The sequence below is a fragment of the Centrocercus urophasianus genome, unplaced genomic scaffold, assembly GCF_019232065.1.
Source record: "Centrocercus urophasianus isolate 14NV4802_14NV808 unplaced genomic scaffold, USGS_Curo_1.0 seq_12, whole genome shotgun sequence".
Lineage (NCBI taxonomy): Eukaryota > Metazoa > Chordata > Aves > Galliformes > Phasianidae > Centrocercus > Centrocercus urophasianus.
The window spans coordinates 3,898,133-3,923,387 of NW_024884364.1; the positions used below are offsets into that span (position 1 = coordinate 3,898,133).

A 25,255-nucleotide genomic window follows, 5' to 3' on the forward strand; every position below is an offset into this window, starting at 1 on the left:
ATTTCTGTGATTTTATACCCAAAACAAAAGCTACATACCTCAACACAAGAGGTTAGGACACACATACCATGTCAAGAATCAACACTTGCCCACAGACAACCCACAATTAAAAGTTCCAGACACTAACATTTTAAAAGAACAAATCCTCAGTTTCATTCTCACCCTGTAATAATGATTTCAGGATATGTCTGAGCTCCAAGATTCCATGCTCCACCACTGATAGGCCACTCCTAAATGAACAACAAGAGCATAAAGATCAAAGCTAATCCTGATGAATTTTGCTTGGTTGATTTTTAGACTTAAGAGCAGACAATATCTTCTTCCAAAAAGCAATACATCTAAAAAAAAGAAGTGGAAATATAGTGTACCATTCAAGGCTTTTAAAGTTTATTAGCATTTTACAAATTAATTCTTTTAGGTTTTGTTTTTGTTTTTTGTTTTTTGTTGTTTTTTTTTAATTTACTTTAACAACTAAAGTTCTATCTTTTTTAATGATTATTACATAGCTAACACTGCAAACATTCAAAACGGGAAGTAGAGGAAGGAGTAGTAAACACTTTTGCTACTGTTTTCACATTGGAGCTTCTATAGGATGCTGATTAGAACTGAGATTCCATTCTGAGGATGGAGACTACTGAAGAAGCTGGCCCAGAAAAGATGGGAAACAAGAAACTGAGCATCATGCTATGGGATATGAAATAAGGGAATGCAACTTTCACAGATTGTATGAAATCATCATCTTTTCCTTGCCTCTTATTTATTAGTGGAAAGACTCTCATTCTTTTCCTTGGTCTATGCTGGTTGAAGAAAATGGTGGTCTGTGCCTAAAGCTTGTTGGGAACAGGTACAGAGTGAGTAAAGATTTGTACAGTGTGTGAGAGGACAGAAAAATCTAGGAGAAAACTGGTTCTGAGAACGCACAGAGAGGATGCATGTGAGTACAGAAAGGAGTGAGTGGGAATGGCTATCTATATTCTGCATGTTTATCATGTGCATGCACAAATAAAGCAAGTTGTATTGAGAATTTATAAGGAGCACAGATAGATACGCAGTGAAATTTTTAGACAACTATGTATGCAAATTTAGGATAAATAAGCAGACAAATTCTAGTAAGAGAAAAAAACATTTTCTGAAGTACTTGGCTGAATTAAGATCTCAAAGAAGTATATAAGGCCCAGATTTTCAGTTCAAGGAAAACAAGGCAGCTCTAAGGAAAACTATTATTTAAATATAAAAAGAAAACTGATGCCCAATTTGCTTACTCAACATTTTTTCTTATTTATTTATTGTGATGGATTAGTTTTAAGCAAAACATAAACTAAATTAATACTTGAAACGTATAAAGTAATTCAATTCCCTATTTTCATTTCTGCAGCCTGTGTTATTTCTAAAACCCTTACATTAAGACTACAGTAGCTCAATAGAATAACCAATATCTTTATTTAATGGAATGCTGTCAACCTTCAAATTCCACGAAAGATCTTCTGCTTTGCATTATAATCATTTTATACACTACTTCTGTCTTCGGTACAGATAACATTTTCAGACAAATTCAAATTTTACATCGATGACATTCTTTTAAGTCAGTCTGATCTCACATAATTCCAGCAGCCTAATGATGAATTTCTGCATAATGGCAGCTTAATGCTTATGGTTCAGTGACGGTAGATATTACTGAAAGATGAATATCAAGCCATAAGAAATCACAGAAGGAAAGCTGCATCTAATCTGCAGGCTGGACTAACTTGAAATTGGTTATTAAAGAAGTAAAATGAAAAGAATTTGGTAAGATATTTCAAAGACACGGGTAGTACATGTGTTTTCTTTCTCGAAAAATACTGGTTTTGTTTACCTTATTGCTGTATCCTTGCTTTTTATGTTTTGCTCCTACAGAATAGAGTACAGGAATCAAATCTGGAGGACAGTCGGCAAAATATTCTGTGCAGGTGACAGGTGACTCATGAATGTCAATAGGATATGGATTTTCAAAGATTGGAAAACTAGTCAAGGAAGACAATTTATTAGAAGCATGGTGACACACTGAGCCATGTAAGAACATATTCATATTAGAAAGTATATAACACAATCTAAGTAGAATAATTACCGATAAAGTACATTTTTCATTATTTTTTAAAACATACATATTGTTTTTAATGTCAATAGAAACTTCTAGTTTCAACAATGTACAAATTCCTGTGCTGTGACAATAATTTGTTTGTTTTTTTTTAATAAATTTTTTCAGCATCTCATAATCTCATATATGAGATACAGAAATCATATATTTTCTAGAAGCTTCAGGTTCACTCATATGATATATACCATGACCCAAGAATTAACTATTCAACTGTAGATTTTATATTTAACAGTTCTGTTCATTGTGTTGATCTACTACTGATTCTACAGCGAACAACTGCATTAACAGATGAAGTCGATTTCAGTTTTCTTCCCACTTTCATCAGTTTGGACTATCTGAAAAGAAATAAGGCCTCATTTCTGGCAGATTACACAATGTTATTCACAATTCAAAAATGCAAGAGATTTGGTTCTGATTTCACTTGCATCCATTTTATACTGCTGAGATGACAGGAATTACTCTTGAAAGTGAATGAGGTCAGAATATGATTTACGTAAAAATGTTTCAAATCTTCACAGAACAATTCTGTTCTTAATTATACCAGTGTGAATGTGGATGCACTTTTTGACACAGAACAAAACAAATAAGAATCACATCCTGCATTATATGATATATAAGAATACTGATTTTGATGTAAAAGTATTATTTATCATTTAAAACAACAAATGGATCATGAAGGAATCCCATAGATCCACACAAATCAGTGCTGTTATTTACTGAGATACTTGAGTAAATACATAAGTGATAGTCCTGGTGGAGTCCAGTGAAGTCAGACATGCATACAGGCGCTAGCTGAGTGTAATTTCTAACATGAAAATTCAGGTTGTAATTCAGCAATTGTCCATGAATCACTTAACTTTGATGCTGTGTTTGAGGGCTATACTGAAGGGACTGTAGATTTAGATTTATTCCCAAACTCAAAAGCAAGCTTCTATTGATCAGCTTTTGATCCTAGCTTTTAAGGTGGAAGTAAGCATATAGACTGAGTGGTTTTGTGCAGTAAAATGACATTCCATTATATCATTCGGATTTTTTTTTAATCATCAAATTCTAAACAGTTAAGAAGAATCCATAACTTCACATAAGATTTTATACTTACTTGCTTTGTGTCAGGTCAACAACAATGAGATCTTTTTCCAAAAGCACAACTACAGCATAAGGTTCTTGAAATTCTGTAAGAGAGGAATCAGGTATAAAAAACAAATTCTTCCACTAGTCATTTTAAGCATGCTAGTCACATTTATGTTCTCTAAATACTTACAGTATATTGAACAAAATCTAGAAAGCATTTGATTAGGGACAAATAGGAAATAAGAAAAGAAATGACTTTCAGGCAGAAACAGTACTAGCATTGTATGGAAACTGTTGAATCACAGCCTGAACCACTGATTGATCACCTGGGGAAAAGACTGGCTCAGCCCTGGGAGCACAGGTGAAGGCAATTCAGCTGTGTGACCAGAAGGGGTGAAGCCTGGCTGCACCTCTCTTAGACCCCATTTAAGGGCTAACTGCCACGGGGGAAGGATCTCTGGTTGGAAATCCTTCCTTGGTGGAGCTTCTCCCTGGGAACCTGGGTTTGTCTGATACAAGTTCTTTCATAGCACCTGTCTATTGTGCTAGTCCTTAAGTCATTGCACCCTTGCTGTAATGCCTTTCCTATTGTATTGATCTGTCCAATTGCTAAAGGCATGATGTAGTATTCCAGCATGATGGAACACTGAAAGTAACAGAATGTGAGGAGGTTGTGTGCATTATGGCGTTGTTGAATCCAATTGTTACTCAGACAATGACCTTTTTGCTGCCCAGCATTAATACTTTTTCCATTCAAAACTATTCCTTAAAAACAGACTGTAGACAGCTAGTCCAGTCCACTTGATATACAGTGTGTTTGTTTCCAAAGCAATCTGAAAGGAAGATTACAAGAAGTCTTCTCTATATCTTCATTTTAACAGTAACAAGGAGATTTAAAGAAACAGCATAATAGGAGTATTCTGATGACAGCACAAGTGCTTCACATAATACAGTTGTGCTGCAGACACAGTGAGAGTGAAATACCTAAATTGAACTTTGCACAGAAAGAACTGCAAATTAACTTTGATTACTGAAAATTACTTTTATTGCATGACATTAAAACAAATAGAGTTGTTTTTAATATATATTTGATTTATCATTTTATAAAAGACTTACTTTTCTGACTGAGGGCTTAAAAAGATAAACTTAGCTTCTTTTTTACTTGCAGCTTTCTTAATTTCATTTTCCAGAATTTTCTGTGACTTCAGCATTTGGCAGTCTCACAATATGTAGCGAAACACTTTAAGATACATAAGCACTTATGTTTGATTAAGAATAATAGTATTTCACACTAGCCCATGTTTCAAATTGCGTATCTTGAAATTTATGCATTTTTTGTTTCCCACTAATTACTTGTCTTTTTTATGTTCAGAATCCAAAACAAGTTTCAGTTACTTTCAGCAATAGGGGATTTTTGAGATGGAGACGACTGTAAGAATGGAAGTTCCCGGACAGGAATTCAGGTATTAGAGAAGTTCAGTTCATTTATACTTTCTATAATTCTATTTTGCTTAATGAACTCACCATTCGGATATGGGGTTTCACAAAGAGTTAAAAAATCAACTATAGGATGATCCATTTCAAGAACTGTAATTGCTTTCCCATGCATAATCGTTAGACTTGGTCTTCGACAAGCCTTATCATATGACAACCCACCGGAAAATATCACAAATGGTTCACTGTATTAAATATAAAAACATGGTAATCATAAGTTTATGTAACAAGTTTACATTAGAGGTGTAATGTCTTAACAGCTTTAATATCTTAAATAGCTTTGCAAAAAAAGACAAAGGAAAGATTCAGAGTGTATTAATTCACGAATGTAACACTGAAACATACCTGTTTTTACAGGTTTTGTACTCCACTTTAAGAATTGGTTTACAGGATTCAGGTTTTTTTCCGTCTCTTTGAATTTTTCCTAAGGAAAAAGAGGATGGAAACTGTATTAAAACATCAGGATAATAGAACTAATCAAACTTTCAAACTAAAATACACACCTTGAAGCAGTTACATAATCAGAAAGAGTGGAATTTTAAAGCTACGTGAAATGGCAAGTATTAATGCCTATTTCCCTAAAATATGCGTGTTTACATTTATTATAGCTTTAAGTTTTTACTGCTATGTATGTCTGAAGGATTACAGATAACAATTCAAAAATTTGAAAATAATTACACTCAGCTAATAATTATTGAATTTCACTGACAGTACACCTTTTCCTGATCAAGGATGAGCATAAAAAGCTTAATTTTTTTCCCAATACAGTTAGTTGAAAAAGAAAATTAAATAAAAAATACATTTTAAAATCATGGGTTCTTTGTTCTGGCTTAGAGAAAAGTCACTTGTAAACAATAACAAAAATCCAAAACAATTTTATTTTTCTTACTTTGGAAAGTCCCTGCCTTTTTTTTTTTTTTTTTTTTCAACAATAAAGACACCAGTAAACAATGAGGTATTGCACTACTTTACTGTACATTTTTACTATCAAAATTACCATGTGGGATTGTGGTCTGGAAAGGTCTGTTAGGACTTTTCAGGTTCCATAAGGTCAGGCTTCCATCAGAGTGACTGCACATAAACTGTTTCCCTTCATGGTGCCAAGCAACAGAATGAATAGCCTATGGAAATGAACGAACAACTTGAGAGTGAAAAGCAATACACTGTTTACACTAATGAAATTTTAATATGTGACTTTGAATTATATTTATCTAATTGTATATCAACAGTTGGATGAATTTTGTTTGTCTAGAGTCTGTTAACTGCACTTTTTAGTAACCAATAGCTATAATCTACACTAATTCACAAAACAATCCGTTATAAATGCTAACAGGGTACAAGAATGGGAGAAACTCTACTGAATCAGATCAAAATTGAAGAAACAGGATAATAAGTAAAAGGTATACAAACAAGGAATATGCAACACAATAAATATTTCTGATTGTTCCTTTGAAGTATTTTATTTCCCAAATGTATGGGAATGCTATGCAATGGGGTTTACTGATAGCATACAACAGATGCAAGCTTTCTAAGAAGATGTATTAGAAAAAGTAGAAATAGTTATCAGTTGTTGAATCTTTTTACCACCACATACCAGGGTTTCAGAGAAAGAACCTTGAAACCTCTTATGCATCACATAAAAACAAAATGACAGAGAGGGGTTGTTTTGTTCATAAAGGAATGATATAAGATTATTTTGGAAAACCTAAGTGCGTCAGAGAAGGGGAATATCACACTCCTGTGTACACAATGCAAATAGAATATATTGAATTTTACATATAGCAAAGGGGGACGCTTCAAAAATTAATCAGATGTTCTTAGTGTTTCATGAATAATTAGTGGAACTGATGGGCACAAGATATCAGAAGTTAAAAAAGGGATTAGACACTTAAAATGAGTAACGATAACATCCACAATTGTATCTAACAAGCTAAAAAGCAGGGCTAGTAACTAGCAGGAAAAAACTGTACCAAGCTGCTGGTTAAACTATCTCAGCTGTTAGGTGCCACCTGCCAACATAAGTTTCCTGTTAAGTGGAGCTGAGAAGAAATGCTCCTCAGCAGTCACAGAGAGTTGTTATAACACAGCTCAAACTCACCTGATAGATTGCTCCACAAAGGTAAAGAAATACTTAGGATTTGTTTTGGAGGTCTCAAATGGGAGTCACGACTAACACTAAATGGTAGGGCATTAAACAAGTCCCTAATTCTCTCTCTGCAAGAATATGTCTAGTGTTCTGATCTACTTCTTTAGCAACCTCAAAAAAACTGAGCTGTTATTTCATTAGAACAAGAGTTTATAGCGGTAGATGACTCATATGAATGTTCACACAGCGTATACACATAACATATCACTCCAGATTGGGTATGTCTCTCCTGTAGTATCAACAGCGGCTGCATATACACTCCATCTTCTCTTATACTCAGCATGTAATAAATCTAGGCATACTCAACACTGTTGCAGTTGTCTCCCAAGTACAGAATTCCTCCACTGAGAAGAAATGACGGCTATTCAAGGACCACTTTTAACCATAGTCTGAACAAGCACCACACTCATCCTATCACTTAAACCTTAAGAATCCTTTGTATTAGCAGTACTGCAGGACCATTGCATCAGATTTGATGTTTCCATAATGGTACAGTGTTTGAGAAAGGTGGGAAGGGAGATGTCATTTGGGAAATGTCTCTGAGAACTCTGCAGCTTTGTTCTGGAGACATGTCATAATGAGATATAATATCTATGCTACAGAAGGCTCTGAATATGCTTTGATGCAGCCAGTCAAACTTTTGAAGTCTGCATAAGAAGATGGTTGTTTTTTCTGGGAGTTGCCAACTATCAGTAATAATTTGTAGGTATTTTGAAGCATCTGCCTTGCTTGTGTACTCTCTTTTATATTGATCCATGGAGGAAAAAAAAAAAACAACAACTTTTGACAGAATAAAGAAAACGGTTTGCAAGCATCTGAATAGCTCATACTCAATAGATATGATCACTACTGGGAAGATGACAATCATAATTACACCAAGAAACAAACTTGCACTTGACAACTCAAAGAGCGGGCACAAGAGTCTAAGCAGCAGCTCCACTTTGGCATTAGGTGTTTCACAAGGGAAAACATCTTAGTCTCTTGAGATTTGACATAGTAGAGAAGGGCACACTGCATAAGGAGCTGATGAGCCGAGACAACTTCTGGCTTATCTCAGCTGTGCTAAAATAGAGATAAGACTAATTTTATCTCTAGTGAGTAGAACATAAGTAGCAGAGAGAAGCTTTAAAGGGAAGATGCAAGGCTTACAAAAACACCTAGTAGAGAAGTTCACAATAATGCAATACGGCCTTTCCTACCCTTGGTGAGAACCTCCCTCATATGAAATAAGCAGATGTTTTATGTATGAAAGGTTTCCAGCCTTCTTGATATGAAGTATGGCATAACTAAGATACAGTAGAAAACACAATTATGAATGTTTCAATTACAGGTTTGTGAAGCAGGGACAGGGTCCTCATGTCCCCAGTTACAGGCTGTTGTGTTGTCTAAGTCAGCCGTGTCTATGACATCAATGTGGATGGAAGGAAAATGAAAGGATATATTTCTTCAAGCGCTGGACAGATCTTGATAATATAGTAAGCAACTCATCTCCCAGTCATAAGATTATCCATGCTCTGAGGAGATACCTGCAACATGTCACATATCCGAATCTGCAAGACTCGTGTGATATGAAGCATCATACTTGTGTTAAGAATATAGTGTAGCTTAGAAAGGATAAGATTTCACAATGATGTGCTACGGGACACTAAGAATCATTATCTCTTTTTAATGCTTTTGGTAACCAACTGTTCAAGCATGTAAAGAAAGGAAACTTGTTCAATCTGAGCTGAGTGTCCACTACTTCTAAGACACAAATTTAAAAATAGCACTCAATATAATGAAAAAAAATGAAAGAGACTTTTAGAGAATGCTTCTCACTGATAATGACATGGAAGCATTTCTTATGGCTATACAAAACAAAGCATCTTCAATGTCATGAGATATGAAATTATTCTCCACTCTAAGAACTGACTGACTGCAGATGTAGTTCTCATCTTGAACTTAGAAAAAAGGAGTATTTAGATTTGTGGATGCATAATCAGTTACCAGCCTACTTTCTACTTCAGTATCAAAAATATCTGCTATTAAATTCTTGTCCCTATGCTATACAGCAAGTGATTTTACTTGATCTGAATAACGAAGAGCCTGCTTCTCAGCAGGTCTATGGAGACAGAAATCCAACATGATTGAGGATCCTGTGAAAGGGTATCAGGATGGAGTTTTGAGGGTGTGTACTTCTATTTTGGGTGACATGACCAAGCTGGATATCTATCTGAGAAAGAACTGGCCTTGGTGATGAAAATTCAGGTGCATCAAAGATAACAAAAAAATCTATTTCACACTATAAGTACAAAGGGGCTCATAATGGAGAAGTCAGTTTCCAGGAGAATTTCTGGTATTAAACTGAAGTAGTTGCTCCATTGATGAATCAAATAAAGAAAGTGCTATCTGACTATCCTCAGCAACGCTGGAAGAACATATGGTGACTTAGATCAGACTCACTGTTCATTCATTACGGTGACTATATTAGCTTCAAACTTGCTAAAGAAAGTAGGGGGCCTGCTCCAAAAGTAATGCATCTCATTTTATTATGTTGGCCCACAATGTCAGAGGCATACGTTGCTGGTATGACAGTGGAGGTTGAACCTTTCTGCCAATTCTCCATTCAATTTTGTTGCCATGCAACAGATGGCAACAGATGACAAAATGGTGTCTGACAGGAAGTGCATATGGAGCAAAGGTGTGTAGCTGAATTCTTCCATGCACAAAAAAAAAAAAAGACAGAAGAACCTGCTGACACCAAACAATGAATGCAAGCACCATGAATTTGTGTGTGTTTCAGGAGGGGCAATATGAAAGACAAGCCATGTTCTGGACAGTCATGTACAGCTGTCACATCACAAAACGAAGTACATCTCAATCAGTTCAGCCACATGAATTGGCAGGTTATGACCAGGGGACTGTGTACAGAGCAGAATATCAGCTTCAATGCATTAGAAACTATGGTGGCAACACTGGAATACTGCAAAATGTGTGGCAGGTGGGTCCAATATGAATTCTCACACAGGAACAGAAAGAACGCTGTACTCAAGTTTATCAGGACCTACAGAACCAACATGAGGTTGCAGATGACAGTTTCCTGGATTGCATCATTACTGGTTGTAATGGCTTGGTTCCATGACAGCATCTGAAGGGACCCATGGACCCATGCGCTGGGAAAGGGGGAAAGGGAAAAAAGGTAGGAAGATGGGCACAGATGAGAGAAACAGTGGCAAAGAGCTAAGGGAAAAAACTTGATTCACTAAATATAATAGCAGAATGTGAGATAGTACAATACAGTATGATTGGAATTGAAGCCAATAAAGCAAACAAAATGGGAGAGAGAGAGAGTTTCTAAAGGTTAAGTCCTTACTCTAATGCTGTAGGTCAGATGGTGGGAGCAGTCTTGTGACTCTCAGTCAGGTTTATCATTCCCTCTGAACAGAAAATAGAAATGGAACAGTGAAGTCTTCTGGGAGTTGCAGTTCATTCTTCTCTTCTGAGACCAGGAAACGGAATAGCGACAATCCATGGAACTGCAGCATTAACTCTCTAACTTCCAGAACAATACATGGTGTTATGTTTTGGAATACCTATAACAAGCCACAAAACCATGACACTGGTGACAAGGCATAGTGTCACCACTATGAGGTGGAGTCAAAATGGCACTCCATGGAGTGACGACATGAGAATTCCTCGCTGAAGATAAAGCTCAAGACGCAGCCCCCAGTAAGTAAAGTGACATGCACTGTCTTTTGGGATAGGAAAGGGGTGATCCTCCTGAATTTCCTGGAACATGTCCAAACGATCAGCTCTGACAAATATCTATGATAAATCTTATGTTTGCAATCCTACGTTATGGTGCCAAATACTAGCTGGCACATGCTGAACTAATAATTTATGACTTATAAAACCTTTATAAATCAGTATTGTAACATAAACCTTTTCTAGGGATTTCCTACAGGAATCGTAGCAGATCTGGAATATTTTCAATCTGGAGCAAGTCTGGAACAAAGCACAAGTTGCAAGTTCGCACATCCCTGTAAAGATGGTAAAAGAATCTTTCAAATATACCAGCAGACAACGGAAAGCCATTGAAAGTTGCACAGAGTGGAACAATGACACAGCAAGTAACCACTGAGGAGGGAAGCACATGACTTACAAAATGAGAAAAAAATAATTCCTGAGAACAGTTCTGAAAAAAGTGGAACAATTAAACTGTAAGAAATTTTCAGCACTCAATAACTCTGACTTAGCAAGCTATTAAAAAGAAAGGAAGCAGGACTGTAACGGCCCTATTTTATTTTCTCTCTTCCTGAGCACAAGAGAGGACAGTGTACGAACACGCACCCTACCTTATGAGGAGACCTGTGAAAAGGTTTATCCAGTCTCAAGGAATAGAACGCTGTATTATCCCAAGTGTATACACAGATAGACTGTCAGTTATATTGGGATATATCTTGAGGCTTAAATGCTGTCCTGTTTAAACTCATAATTACCCTGTCAGTAGAACATTTGCTGTGTGCAGGATCAGAATTTTAACTCAAGTTCAGTTTTAATGCAGTTTTCATGAATGTGTACACACCTTCCATCTAATAAGGCAGTAAGAGAAACAATCAAAAATAGGAATATATATATATTTTTAAACACTTTTTATTATTACAATAACTGTACCCATGTTTGATATAATACGCTTTCAAACAGCAAGAGTTGATATTCTGATTAAAGTGAGAATACAATTCTGAAATTTTTTTGTGTAGATTTTGACTACTGGATAATACAGAAAGCCCTACAAAGTAATTTGACTTTCATTCTAGTTGATGTTCTAGTAATATTCCGTATCAGTAATAACATTTCTTATGTAGCTATATTGCAGGTCAGCCCATTACTACATTCTGTTCAATTAGGGAATGAAGAAGCAAATGAATCTGTTAGAATTAAGGGAAAGTGACTCCGTGTTGTATTACACTCAAAAGAGACTAATGTAGTACAGCCAGAGAACTCAAGTTTTGATTTGTATTGCCAGCAAGTTGCCCAAAAACAGAGCACAAACAGTATTTCGAGAACACACAGTGTTTTAAGACAAAATTCCATCTGCTTGGTAAGAAATATAACTGCTGAATAACAGTATTTATGAATTAATGGAAATTGCTTACCTCATCATAATAAGCTCTCAAATCAGCTCTTTTAGATCGTAAGTCCCAGAATACTACAGTCCCATTTTCATAGCCTATCAATAGCTGGAGGAGGGAAACAGACCCAATTACAGTTTCATACTCAAATATACAAATAGTTATTAAAGAACTTCACGGTTTTAAGGCATATTTCAAAAAAGTAAACAATATAAAAAATGCCAAACTGATGCACAAGACTATAGATTATAATATACACAATACCCTGCATTCAAATTATCTTTTACTATAATTTACTTCTGATGACATACAATTCCAGTCCTGATACAATGTGCTTCATAGATCATTTTTATGCAAGGTTATACATGCGGACTGTCTTCACAATTTTTTGTCTGTTGAGAAAATACTAATATGGCATGTTTCTCTCAGTGGCTCTCTTCCTTCCCTAGACAACAATTGTTGGAGGGACAACAATTTGACACCTGAGAGTTTTCTTAAATTACATCAAACCAAAGAGTAGCCAGATTAAACTCTCTCTCATCTAGATATATTCCTTTAATTTGTGCTTTCTATTTCTTTTAAACATTTTGAAGAAATCCTGTTGCAGAAAATAAATTGCTTACTTCTCTAGAAATTGAAAGCAAGTTAACCTGTTTGCAATTTTTTACTTATAAAATTAGAACATCATACAATCATGCATACCTGAGAAATACCAGTCAGATTAAGCAAAATATAATAGGGAATATGATAGAGAAGAAAAGCAACGCTTAGAAAAGAAGTAAGAATGAACACAATGCTTTCTCCTTGTTTCTACTAAAAATAACTAAATTTTATATCAGCTGCTGTACTGAGTACTTTTAATTTGAATTTAGTTCATTCTAAATCTTATATAATGCGTGAAGCCTGGCGTGCTTAGAAGTCCTGCAAACTGTTTCCCATGGAGCTTGTCTTCCTAAGAATCAGTTCTGAAGAATGAGAATGAGCATACTGGAAGACACACATTTTGATTATGGACTATTCATGTACATGGGGCAGTGATATCTGCAATTGTTTTTTGTCCTAAAATACATGGATGATCGCAGAAGGCAAACAAAAATTCAAGAATTTTTCGTATCAAGAATTTGAGGGAAAGAATGACAAGATGACAAGACTATCTCTTAGTCTGTGAAACTTCACTAAAGTCGCTGCTGTTACTGACTATAGCTTGTGTAAGTCATAAAAGTTGAACTGCTGGACTGCAAAATAAAACTCTTTTTTTCCAAATTAAGCACCTTTAATACATCAATACCGCAGTATACAGAGTCTGGGAATACTCTAAATTCTACTGGATATAATTCTCTGTGTTGTCAGAATATTTTTTGCATGGAGATCCATTTCGTGTTCTCGGAATGACTTACAGTTAAATACATATAATACCTGAATAGGAAAAATACCTGATTATTTAGGAATTTTGTTCCCTAACAAAACACTAATTGTCTTGGAGAAATCTCAGAATATTTATTATTTTTGCCCTGGACAGGTCCATCTGGGATTCTGTAGCAGAGTAAACGAGAAAAGACATCAGTGTTCAGAAATCATATAGCAAACTGGATAGTACTGGTGTCAGGCTGCCATATGGTAATCTGACACAGAGGACTGCCAACAGGAAAATGAACAAAGGGCCTTACTGCAAATTCTTTCACTGCCAGTGTAGTGGTTCTAAACAGAGACAATTGTATATTCAGGACTTAGTGATTCGCAGAACAGCCTAACTATGCACAGGCCTGTACTGAGATACGCTCTGCTGCACATATTCCTTGACTACAAGACAAACTTAGCGGGGTAATGGTAAAGGAGAAGCCTGTAGGCAGCTCCCTCTTGGTAAGAGTAAACACAGTACCCACGCGCCCTTGTCTTAATCTAAATGTAAAGCAGTATCTTCTATGAGCAACCTTTTGCTTGACAGTAGAAAGAATAAACTTTTTGAGTAAGCAAATCTTTTAAGAGCTCTAAAGAGATGGAAATGCCGATGAACCTCTTCACAGATGATGTCAGTGCTGTGTCCATTTAATGTTGTCCTATTTGGGGTTTCCAGCATTTTAGGTACATAAGATTATCTGTCTTTTTTCCTTTTTGTATTTTTTGTATATATCATGCAGATTCTGAGTGCTTTTCTTACTATCTTCACTACTGCATTACAGCTGGGTACCAAACCAGTTGAGTTTGGTTTGGGTCTACCAGTATTCTTTCTCAGATTTATACAATTATAAACAGGAAAGGAATAGAAAAGCATTTAGTATGTGACCTTGTTTCATAATAAGCATTCCTCCCCAGTGAAGCAGGCTTGCTTCTTGATTTTTATCACTCTCTTTTGCAAAGACATTGTGCTCCAGGTAATTACTAAAAGGTAAAATATCACCTATCAGATGCAGCTTCCCATGTGATCTATCACTAAAATGTCGATGCACAACAGCACTAAAGAACTGCAAGATAGAAAGCATTGAGCTTCATGGGAAGCTGAAAGATGCACAGAACTGCTGCATAGCTGCAATCTCTATCTATCTTCTATTCTCAGATGGTAGCTCTGCTGCTTGACTAATAATAGTGTGGTGTGACAATAAAGTCAGAATTCCAACAGGGTGAATATGATTAGTCTCATTCTCTGTGTATTTATGATACTCTAAACTGTCTGAATCAGTTGATCTGAATGTAATCTGTCTGAAGTACAGAAAACCCAAGCCTTCTCACTCCTCTTGCTTATTGTAGGCACTTCAGAGATCTGTAAGATGAGCTCTATGCTAGTCAACCCTGTAAAAAAAATCCATAATCTGTAAATACAGCTGTAGGAGAAAACATAAACAGAAAACCATAAACGTATTGATACATATAAAAGGAGTATAGGAAGAAACCAAAAAGCTATCTTTTCATCTTGTGTTTCTGAACCCTTGTTTAATTTCTCATGCTTAACAATTAAGAATCATACAGTAGGTTGCACAGAATTTCAATGATGGAGAAGTCCTGGCACTATCTTCCATGTCTAGCAGAGTTGCTCCACATTCTGACCACACAAATCCTTATCCCTGAAATGATTTTGATGTCAGTATTTAAGGGAGATTTCTCCTTTGCAATCAACAACTTCCATTCTGGTACCTGCCAGGCAGCCCCCTCTTTGTCCTGGTAGCACAAAATTTCTGTGGGGAGAAAAAAAAAGCCTGCCAAGCGCACTCTACATTTAGGTGTTATTAGATCTCAGAACACAGACTCAGAGATAGGAAGTTTAGTCCACAACCTGATGGTTGATATCATTAAACCTTTTCCTATTAAGCTTTCTCCAGTTGCTGGGAAACTACAGATCACTGCAGTTAATGTCTTCTTCTGTGTCAGCAAGAAAAATACTGTTTGCTACAGATCTGCCACTTACAAATATCTGTGTACTTCAGTCTGTTCCTAATGTACACTAACTCACTGACATGGCAGGTAATTACATTTCATGAACTTAATCACTTGGTCCCCAAATTGTTCTTAAATGGCAGGCTAAAAGCCCAGATTCTCTTTGTTGTCTGCCTTCCAACTACCACTTGCTAGAATCGTAACAGAGACCGTCTTCAAACCCTGCCTTGATAGTTCGTTTGGAAGGTCAAAGTCTTCTGGAATTAATTACATTCAATCTTTTGGCACAGAAATACTGGTCATCAGTCATTGATATCAACTATTGAACTTTAAGCATTCTAACAGTAATCAACTTTATGATATCACAGAGAAGTATACACTACTGGATCCTGGCAGAGTGCAATATCCTTACAGAGTTTAAGAATATCTGTCTTACCAGCAATGATTATAACTGAATTGTTACCCAAAATATTCTTCTAGCTTTTGTATTGAAAGAGACTATGGACTGTCTTCCTCTTCATAACAATTATTATTTTCAAACTCAGGATCACAATCAGATCTATTCCATAATTTTCCTGTCTGACATAACTGTGTATCAGGTAGAAAACGTTGCCCCTTCTCTGAATCTCTTTGAGCCTGATTACATCACTTTTGAGACAGAAGAGCAAGAGTTTTTTACTCAGTACAGAGCAGGCAAGTCAACCATGCATTTATGCAATAGGCCTGTTTTCTCTATTCTGCTCTAAATGGTGCCTGTTATTTTATTTTTTGATCACTACTGAGCACTGAGCTGATATTTTCATTGAGAAATCAGTCTCCATTCTGTAATCTTGATGGTAAGCAGTAATGATCATCCGAAACCCTCCATCTTATATATGAAGTTAGAAATATTCTTATCCTTCACGTGCATCACTTCACATTGTCTATACCAAACACTTACAAAAGTCATTATTTAAGCTGCCATTTTACTGCTGAGTTTCTCATTCTCCTAAAGTCCAGCAAACCTGATTACATCACAGTTTACCCTCTTCTAGGTTTTTTATAACAATGCTGAGCACAAAAATACCCAAACACTGGGTTTATATTTTTCCTTCCATTTTTTCCTCTCTGAAGAAAGGTTGTTTGTTTTTTTTTTGTTTTCATTCTTTCAACTCAAATATATATTTTTTTCCCCCTCTTTACTATTGTACCTTTTCACTGGAACCATGTCTTTTGATTCAGCGTTTGACCTCCTCCTTTGTTTCTGTGAACCTTTTACTGATATCTTCCATTAAATATTAAACTGCTGATTCCACATTCTGCAAATCTGCAAGTATTTCGTTAGGATCAATTGGCTCTTTACACCATTTTCAATTTATCAGTGATACAAACAGCAGCACAGGGATGGTTTCAGTACATCTTTCGTTCTCTCCCAATACACTTCCAACGTTTGTTTTCAAAAAGAATCCACCTGATTTTGCTTTTACCAGAGCCCTGCTCATATGCCAATACCTCATCAGAGCCCAGACCTCTCAAATGCATTCTCCAACCAATAAGCAACTGTAGTACTTTCCAAGTAGACTCTTCTCCAACTTCCTTTACTGAGAAGTTGGAGTCTCAGTAGTTGAGAAGTTGGAGATGAAGTCTTTTCATCTTCCTTTCAGCTGAAGCAAAAATATTTTAGGTTTTTGTTGTAACATGGTACATGACTTCCTTCAAGAGATACACACTCACGGAGAATTTCTTTTCTTTTGGCATTTTTCTCACTACACATTGTGCTTTAGGTGGGTCAGTAACAGCTTCTTTGGAATGCAACAAACAAGACTTGTACTGGAACAATAAAACTTGCTTTTTATCAGGTATTTCAGCATCAATAGTTAAGTAGCATTTTTTGATGACTCCTGGTTTCAGGCTAAGACACTGTGTTCCATAGCATTTAATTACTTTCATTGGCTCTATTCTAAATCGCTTCAACTACTGAGATTCTTTCAGAAAAGCTTAAAGATCCAGGCTGTTGGAGGACTAGACAGCAAGTGCACTGTCTGCATATAGTTCACTCTGCAAGATGGATAACTCCAAGGATTGACAATACAAATGAAATTCAGATGTAGTCTCCAGTGTCATCCTGGGTAGCTATATTAATTTCAGCATAATGCACCGTATATCAGAAACACAAACTCTGAATGCTTCTAATTTCCAATAATCATCAGCAGTTACACGAGACACAGCGTCAAATAGATACACCGTTTGTAAATCGGAGTCCTTTATAAATGCTTACTGAAATGTAATTCTCAAAAGTGATCAAAAAAGACAAAATAGCTAAGTGCCGCTCCACATGGGCAAAATGCTAAAAAATTTAGCAGCAGCATCTAAATAAAACATTTCTGGCAACCAAATTTCATTTTCAAAAAGCTACCACAGAAACAAAGCCAACTCAGATTTTGCCTTCTCATGATATGAATCACACTTCGATTACATGTTTTGCTTTCACTTATTCACAGCTCTTTGCTACTCTCAACTCTGCTAAAGAACAACAGCGAGTTCCAAATGTTGGTTGCTATCATTATTATTCTTGTGTAAAAAACGATATATAACCTTATGAAAGCTTGGTATAACGTCCTCATCATCGCATGCGTTCTGCAAGTACCAAAGTCCTGGCAGTCTCTAGTCAATTCTTAATTACACAAAAATCACATTTATTTAATCAGGAACAATTTTGACAATTTTGACCGGCTGTAGATTTCAAGAGATGTTGTCTGTGTATTATAATTTCTTACTCATAAACTTATTCAAAGAGATTTTTTTTCATAAAAGCTGTAAAACAGTAACAGTGACCCTAAACATACATATAATGAATGAAAGCAGATTATCATATCAGAGAAAGTGTTATTAAGGTCAATGCAGGCTATAAAATGTTGCAGTATGTTATATCATTAATTGTACTCACTTTCCCTTCATCTCTTGGGCTATCACTTAAATGTACAACTGGCCCAGGGTGAGTCTTAGTGGATCTGCAAGACAAAAATCAATTCAAATCTGTGAAACTTCTCTTCGTACAAAGAGCTGGATGCTTACCTTAATTGCTAGGTGTGTTAATATGCATCTCCAACAACTTAAAAGTCTTTATAAAAAGTCCAAAGGGGAAGATAGTTATCTGAAAACAATCTATACACGTTCATGTTCAACTCTGTTCTTTCTTGCTCTGTTACAGGTAAAGCCCCTCATTGATGAATACTTTCTTCTTTTTTTAAAAAAGGAACAACTTACTTTTCACCCCATTATAGATTTTTTCCCCCTAATTTCTAAAGCTTTTTTGCCTTTGCTTTTGTTCACTCCCTCACTTTCTGTTTGCCCTGCTCTCGACTGATTTCAAGGTTAATCTGCCAAGGATGTGTAATCTTCACTAGATTCATTTCAGTAACTAATATCAAGCCTCACTAAGCTCTGATGTTATTAATGACAGAGATTCAGTAATCTCAAACACGTTGCTCCATCAGCTAGCTTCTTAGAATTAGAGGGACTCTGGAAATTAAGTATCTTGCCTTTGTTCAATAAAGCCTTATGTCTTCAGACCAACTCCTACAGTTACATCCACAATGCATACTCAATATAGCTCCTCAGCCATAAAACTCATCCTTTGAGTCTTTACAAGTTTCTGTATAGATTACTTTCTGTTCTTGCTGTTCCCTCTATTTTTGCAACAGGTACCATCAACTTACTATGCAGTTTAGTACAGGGATTGCTGCCATCCAGCACCTGACAGCAAATGCAAGTAGGAAACCAAAGGAATGGATGAAGATTTTTGGACTGCCATCTTTTCTGACCAGACCTTTACACCCTGGCAGTCATACAAGGAAGACCAGCACTAAGTTCACAAAGCTTCAGACTATTTGACATGGTGAACAGGACTTTTCCTTTACTTATGTTCTGGGTCACAGCACACATCCCCTGCATTTCAGCTCAGGATCTAGACTTGCTCTCCCTACTTACATGACTGATCTGAATTTATCAAACACCAACAGAAAAAGAAATAAGTCAGAGATTGGCCAGGCCCATAAAGTTTATCTGGAAGCCACATGTAAAATGACTTAGCCAATAAACTGAAAAAAATTCTGCAAGAAAATTAAAGAAAAATCAAAACAAGCTTTTCCAGCCAAACTACTCAAAGGAATTGCATAAGAGTATTCAAATACTGAACTGTAGCAAAACTGGATATCAACCACTTTATTCTACCAGGAACAATTCCCAATCCAAATTGAGAGTAGTATACAAAAATTTCCAGGCATCTTGAACATTAGAACACTGCAGAGTAATCTGTACCCTCCTTCCCAAAGCAATCATCTAAACACCAGACAGACTTCCAAGAAAGGCTATACCTTACTTCCCTACAAGTATTTTAACATTACTGCTAGTTGAACAGGCAAGTCTAGTGGCAATCTGGCAGCATGTTCACATGGTGAACCTTCTTCATGAGGCGATCCCACACCATCATCTCCAGCTTTTGCAGATCATGTTTCCTCAGCTGTAGCGTTATACTTTGCTGCACAAGGTCTAGGTTAGTAAGGCTTCCACAAAGAACAATTTGCAACATATCCCAGCAAGATAGAGAGATTAGCAGAAAGCAGGGGAAAACCTATTTACAGTATATACGTTCCGTACAGAGTGCGTTTAATAGTGACAGCAGCAGGTACACACTTGGCTTAAATCATAGCTTGCAACCATTTTATTTATTTACTTATTTATTTTTGCAGAGATGCAGGTAACAGGAGATCTGGCTATTCTTATCCCAGTCAGCTCCCCAAAAGGGACAGCCTCAAGCTGAACTTGTGCATCTGAGTAAGCTATACTGGAAAGAGTGAGAGACAGAACAAGGATTTTTCCATTTTAGACAGATAAGAACCACTCCAACATACTGTGAATCCACTTTTCTCTCCCTTTTTGCATTTCTACGGGCAGTTCCTCACTGTTGAAAATGGTCCAGTTAGTCAGACAACAAACCCTGTTGACAAGTGCTACAGAAGAGGGAGCAGAGCCAAGCAAACATCAGTCATGGCAACATCAGCTGGCAACAGATAAAACGATGCAGGCAGGCATGGCATGCTGGTTTTGGCCAGTTATTCCAACCCACTGAACTGACCATTATGCAGACTGAGTAGCTTGACAATACAAGTGTTGGTATTTGACCAGGAACGTTAGCAAAACTGAGGAAAATGGAGGGAGAAAGGAAAAGTGTGTACTGTTCTTCTAAGACACAGGGTGATCCCTTCTAAGCTGCTGTTGGTATGTGCTAGTTGTAAAAGTCAAGAACAACTTAGATACATTTGCCCAAGCACTGTTTTCTTTTTAAGATGGATATGTAGTGCTCACTAAAGAACAAATTCATTTAGTTTTGAGTAGAAGCAAAGTGTTACATGAGAGCTGCAGCCGCTCCACATTACATCTAATGATAGGTTAGTTATACTTCTATTGCCACACAAGATCGTAGCTCCTTTGAAAATGATACAAAACTGTTTTTCACTACCAGTCTTATTTTTATCTTATCCTTCCAAGGAAGTACTCTTTGATTTCCATATGAGACTTCAGCTAAAAGGAGTAATGTCACTCATACAACACATTTTCCTACCTCATTTCTCTGTCTTGAATCTACTGTACCACAGTAGTTGGAGGATCCTGGAATGTTTGCATCTGAAAAAGTATAATAAAATTTCGTCCTGCTTTTAATGAGATTCAACACTTTTTTGTTGTTTTAGGAATAAAATGAGTTTTATTTATGAGGCTCCTAGATATTTGGTCAATTTTGCTGAGTAAGTGCTTCACATACAATCTCTGTAAAGTCACTGCCAATCACAGCAGCCTGTACACCCAATTTAGGAAATTTTATTTTTCTGCATTCTTGTTCCTCTATATTGAATATAAGCATTACCTTAATATTTATATTACCTTTCTCTTCAGTACTGTAATGAAGTAGTTGTTTTGTATTATAACTAACTAGGTCAAGTTTCTTCCAATTTTATTATTTTAGTCTAGAAGGTATGTTACTCATCAAAAAGGTCAGTGAAGCATTCTTCTGCTTTCACACCTACACCCGCAGTTTTAGATTCAGTTCTTGTTAGCTCATTTGCATCAAATACAGGGTGTAGGATGTAAGGTACTGGTAGTGTGGAGGCTACAGGGGTGGCCTTTGTGAGAAAAGGCCAGAGGTTGGCTTGTGCTGGACACAGACAGCTCCAGAAAACCCAATGCAGGACACAGCTTAGCCCAGTAGCAAACTTTGAGGTGCCTTGGGAAAATGTATTTAAGAAGGGTGAAATGCTGCACAGGCAGTAAGGAATAACGACAACAATTGTGAGAAACTGCCCTGCAGACACCAACATCAATGAAGGAATGCAGGAGGTACACCAGGGGCTGGAGCATAAATTCCCCTGTAGGCCATGAAAAAGAGTATGGTGAAATAGGTTGTCCATTTGCAGCTGAAGGAGGACCATATTTCCAGACAGTAGCCTCTGGAAGACGCCACACTGAAGCAGTTGGGTATTTTAAGAATGAGCTACAATCTATGGGGAGCCCACTCTGGCTCCTGAAAGACTAGTTCATGGGAAGATCCCATGATGATGCAGGAAAAAATAGTATGAGGAAAGAGAGACAGAGAGGAATTATTATAGACTGATTGCAACCCCTCATTCCACATCCCGTTGTGCTGCTTTAAATTTTGTCTTAACTTTCACCATCCACTTTTATTTTTAAATGGCAATAAACCAAATTTTATTTTCCCCAAATTGAGTCTCTTTTGCCCATCGACAGTAACTGGTAGTTAAACTCTCAGTCTTTACCTCCACCCAGGAACTTTTCCACCTTAATTGCTTCCCCTATCCTGCTGAGGCAGGGAAATGAGGCAGTGGTTGTATCAGGGTCTTGCAGCCAGCAAGGGTCCACCCACCATAAATTCCTTAATTGTTCAACAGCTGTCAGTTTTGACTTCATACAGGTTTTTCAACAGTGTTTTCAACAGTGTTTTCAACAGTGTTTACTAAGTTTGGCAGTCATAGTACTAACTCTGTCAGGAAATGAGTAAGAATTTTTTTTTAACAATTGGGCAGCCTAGAACTCATTTCAGATTTGCTATCACAGATAACGTTACACATGGAATTTCTTGAGTGATGACAGCTGATGTTACTGAAGCATTCTAAGATTGCAGAGCCTGCTCCCTGGCAGTCTTTCCGCACTAGCACTTCCAGTGCTCCAAGAAATACTGCTTTTTGTCCACAACACACAAAGCATTTTGTGCATCAAAACTGATTCCTCTTCAGTCTAAACAACAAAAAATAGTCACAAGGTGCAGCACAAAGCTTTTAGTTTGGCTTTGCAAGAGACATGCAGTCCATGTTGAAGGACATGTCTCAGGAATGATATGCTGATATGATATACAAAATTCCACTTCAGATGGAACTGTAGAGAAAAATGAATGAGACTTAACTTTCTCTATTCTGCATGGTCTTTCCCTTATTCCTCTGAACCTAACATCTTGCTGGATATAAGAGAGGGATATGATAAATCTCCACCTTCCTGCTTCTCTTGAAGTGATATTTGCTCTGCCCTAGTGCAGGACTGTGGCTAAGAACGCAAAGCTAGCTGTCCATGCTGCACATTAAGATGAACAAGAAATATGCCAAAGGTAGATCAATGCCTTACCTGACATGCATCTTCTTGTATCTTCAAGAAAAGCATAAACAAGCAAATAACAGCAATGTTTTCTGGAGCACTAGAGCAGTGTTGCACGTAAAGGGGCTGCCAGTCACTAGGCTCCATAAACAATTTCTCCTAAGGGTAGACATAATGACTGCACTACAAACAGGATTATATAAAGCAATTATTTAGCTAATTTAGTTAGTTTACAGAACTCATGAAACACTACTGGAGCTACAGCTACAGTAACTGCTACTTTCATCTAGCAAATTACATTGCATGTGAAAATGTGTACACACAAAAACATTTTGCCTCATGTAACTATAGTATACATACTGCATTTTGTTTCCACTCACTGCTATTAGAGCCGGTTTGTCAAGAAGATTGGAAATTTGGATGTTGTCATTAAGAAATGTCATATTGAGAATCAAAACACTGTTGAATTAAATTAAAAACAAAAGCAGAGATCCAACAGATGGAAAGTATGAATAGCTTCTGGGAAACCAACCATATATAAAGTCATTGTGAATGGAACACACAACGTTGATGCCAGATACTTCATTATAGGCATTTCTTCAAGCAGGTTTTAAGGCACCATGTAGAAAGCAATTAGATCTAAGCCCTAGACAAAGGCAAAAATAAGGAAGCAGTAGAAGAAAATAAAGCATAAGTGAAATATTTGAGCACAGAATTCCTCAAATACTAGGCAGAGTGCAGATTAGAGTGACTGAGAAAACGAGGCTCTATAAAGTTCTATGAAAAGCCAAGTCTCCCAGCGGGGCCTCACAATGGCAGAATAGAAGAGGACGATCATTTCCCTCACTCTGCTGGCCTCTCCACTTTTGTTGCAGCCCAGGATACACTTAGACTTTTGAGCTGCAAGCACACAATGCTGCCTCATGTCAAGTTTTTAATCCACCACGACCTCCAAGTCCTTTTCCCCAAGACTGCTCTCAATGAGTTCTCTTCCCAGTCCATATGAAAACATACCTCTGATCACCTGGATCCAAAACCTTGCTCTAGTCCTTGTTGAACCTCATTAAGTTCACATGGGCCAATTTTCAAGCTTGTCCAAGTCCTTCCAGAAAGCATCCCTTCCTTCTATTGTAGAAACTGCACTTTTCAGCTTGATGTCAACAACCATCTTGATGAGGGTGCTCAATCCCAATGTTTGCATCATCAAAGGGAGATGTTGAAGAGCACCACTTCCAAGACAGAATCCTCAAGGGACACCTCTCATGATCGGCTTCCACCTGACCATCCAACCAATTCTTTAAATATCTAGTAGTCCAACCTTCAAATCTATATCTATCCAATTTAGAGATAAGGATGTTCTTCAAAGGCTTTGCAAAAGTCCAGGTAGATAACATCAGTTCATCTTCCCTGATCCACTGATGCCACTCCATCACAGAAAGCCACCCGATAGGTCAGGTATGATCTGCCCTTGGTGGAGCTGTACTGGCTGCCTTGGATCACCTCCTCACCTTGCATATGCCTTAACATCTCTTTCAGAAGGATCTGCTCCATGAACTTCCCAGGCATAGATGTGAGGCTCACCAGCCCGCAGATCCTTGGGTTTTCCTTTCTTCCTTTCTTGAAAACAAGAGTGATGTTTCCCTTTTCACAGTCACCAGGGACTTCACCTGACAGCCATGATTTTTCAAATATGATGGAGAGTGGCTTGGCAACCATGTCAGATAGTTCTTTCAGGTCCTTGGGATGCATGTCATCTGGCCTCATAGACTTGTATAATAGTCAGCTTCATGAAGCAGCCTCAGACTTGCACTGTCCTTATGGTGAGAGGGATTTTGCTCCTCCAAACCCCAACTAGATGTTCAGGGATGTGAGAGGCATGGGATACCTGACTGCTAGTGAAGAATGAGTGAAAGAACTTGCTGAGTGCCTCAGACTTCGACTTGTCTGTTGAAACCAGTTCTCCTCATTTATCTGTGGGTGCACTCACTTTGGCCTGTCTCTTCTGATCAATGTACCTGTAGAAAACCTGTAGTTGTTATTTTTCACATCCCTCATTGGGTTCAGTTCCATCTGCACCTTGGCTTTCTTGATCCCATCTCTGTACGCCCAGATAGCATCCCTGTATTCTTCCCAGGCCACCCATTCATGCTTCCACTGTCTATACATTTCCTTCTTACCCCTCTGTTTGACCAGCAAGTCCTTGCACAGCCATGATAGTTTCCTACCTCCTCTGTTTGATTTCTTATGCTCTTGCACTATTGGAAAGGTCTCCTTAAAGACACGTCAGTTGTG

The 25,255-nt window shown here is 37.2% G+C and overlaps 1 protein-coding gene across 2 annotated transcripts in view; it reads right to left on the reverse strand.

The window, feature by feature from the left end:
• The window catches only part of STXBP5L (syntaxin binding protein 5L), a 180,184-nt gene that overhangs the window by 65,034 nt on the left and 89,895 nt on the right, over positions 1–25,255 (reverse strand). For both annotated transcript variants that reach the window (XM_042810370.1, XM_042810372.1), the window contains exons 6-13: positions 18,252–18,315; positions 11,981–12,064; positions 5,697–5,820; positions 5,045–5,123; positions 4,730–4,884; positions 3,234–3,306; positions 1,853–2,000; positions 163–230 (exon numbers count right to left, since the gene is read on the reverse strand). In XM_042810370.1, the coding sequence (XP_042666304.1) occupies positions 163–230; positions 1,853–2,000; positions 3,234–3,306; positions 4,730–4,884; positions 5,045–5,123; positions 5,697–5,820; positions 11,981–12,064; positions 18,252–18,315 (795 nt within the window). The remainder of the gene's footprint in view (positions 1–162; positions 231–1,852; positions 2,001–3,233; positions 3,307–4,729; positions 4,885–5,044; positions 5,124–5,696; positions 5,821–11,980; positions 12,065–18,251; positions 18,316–25,255) is intronic.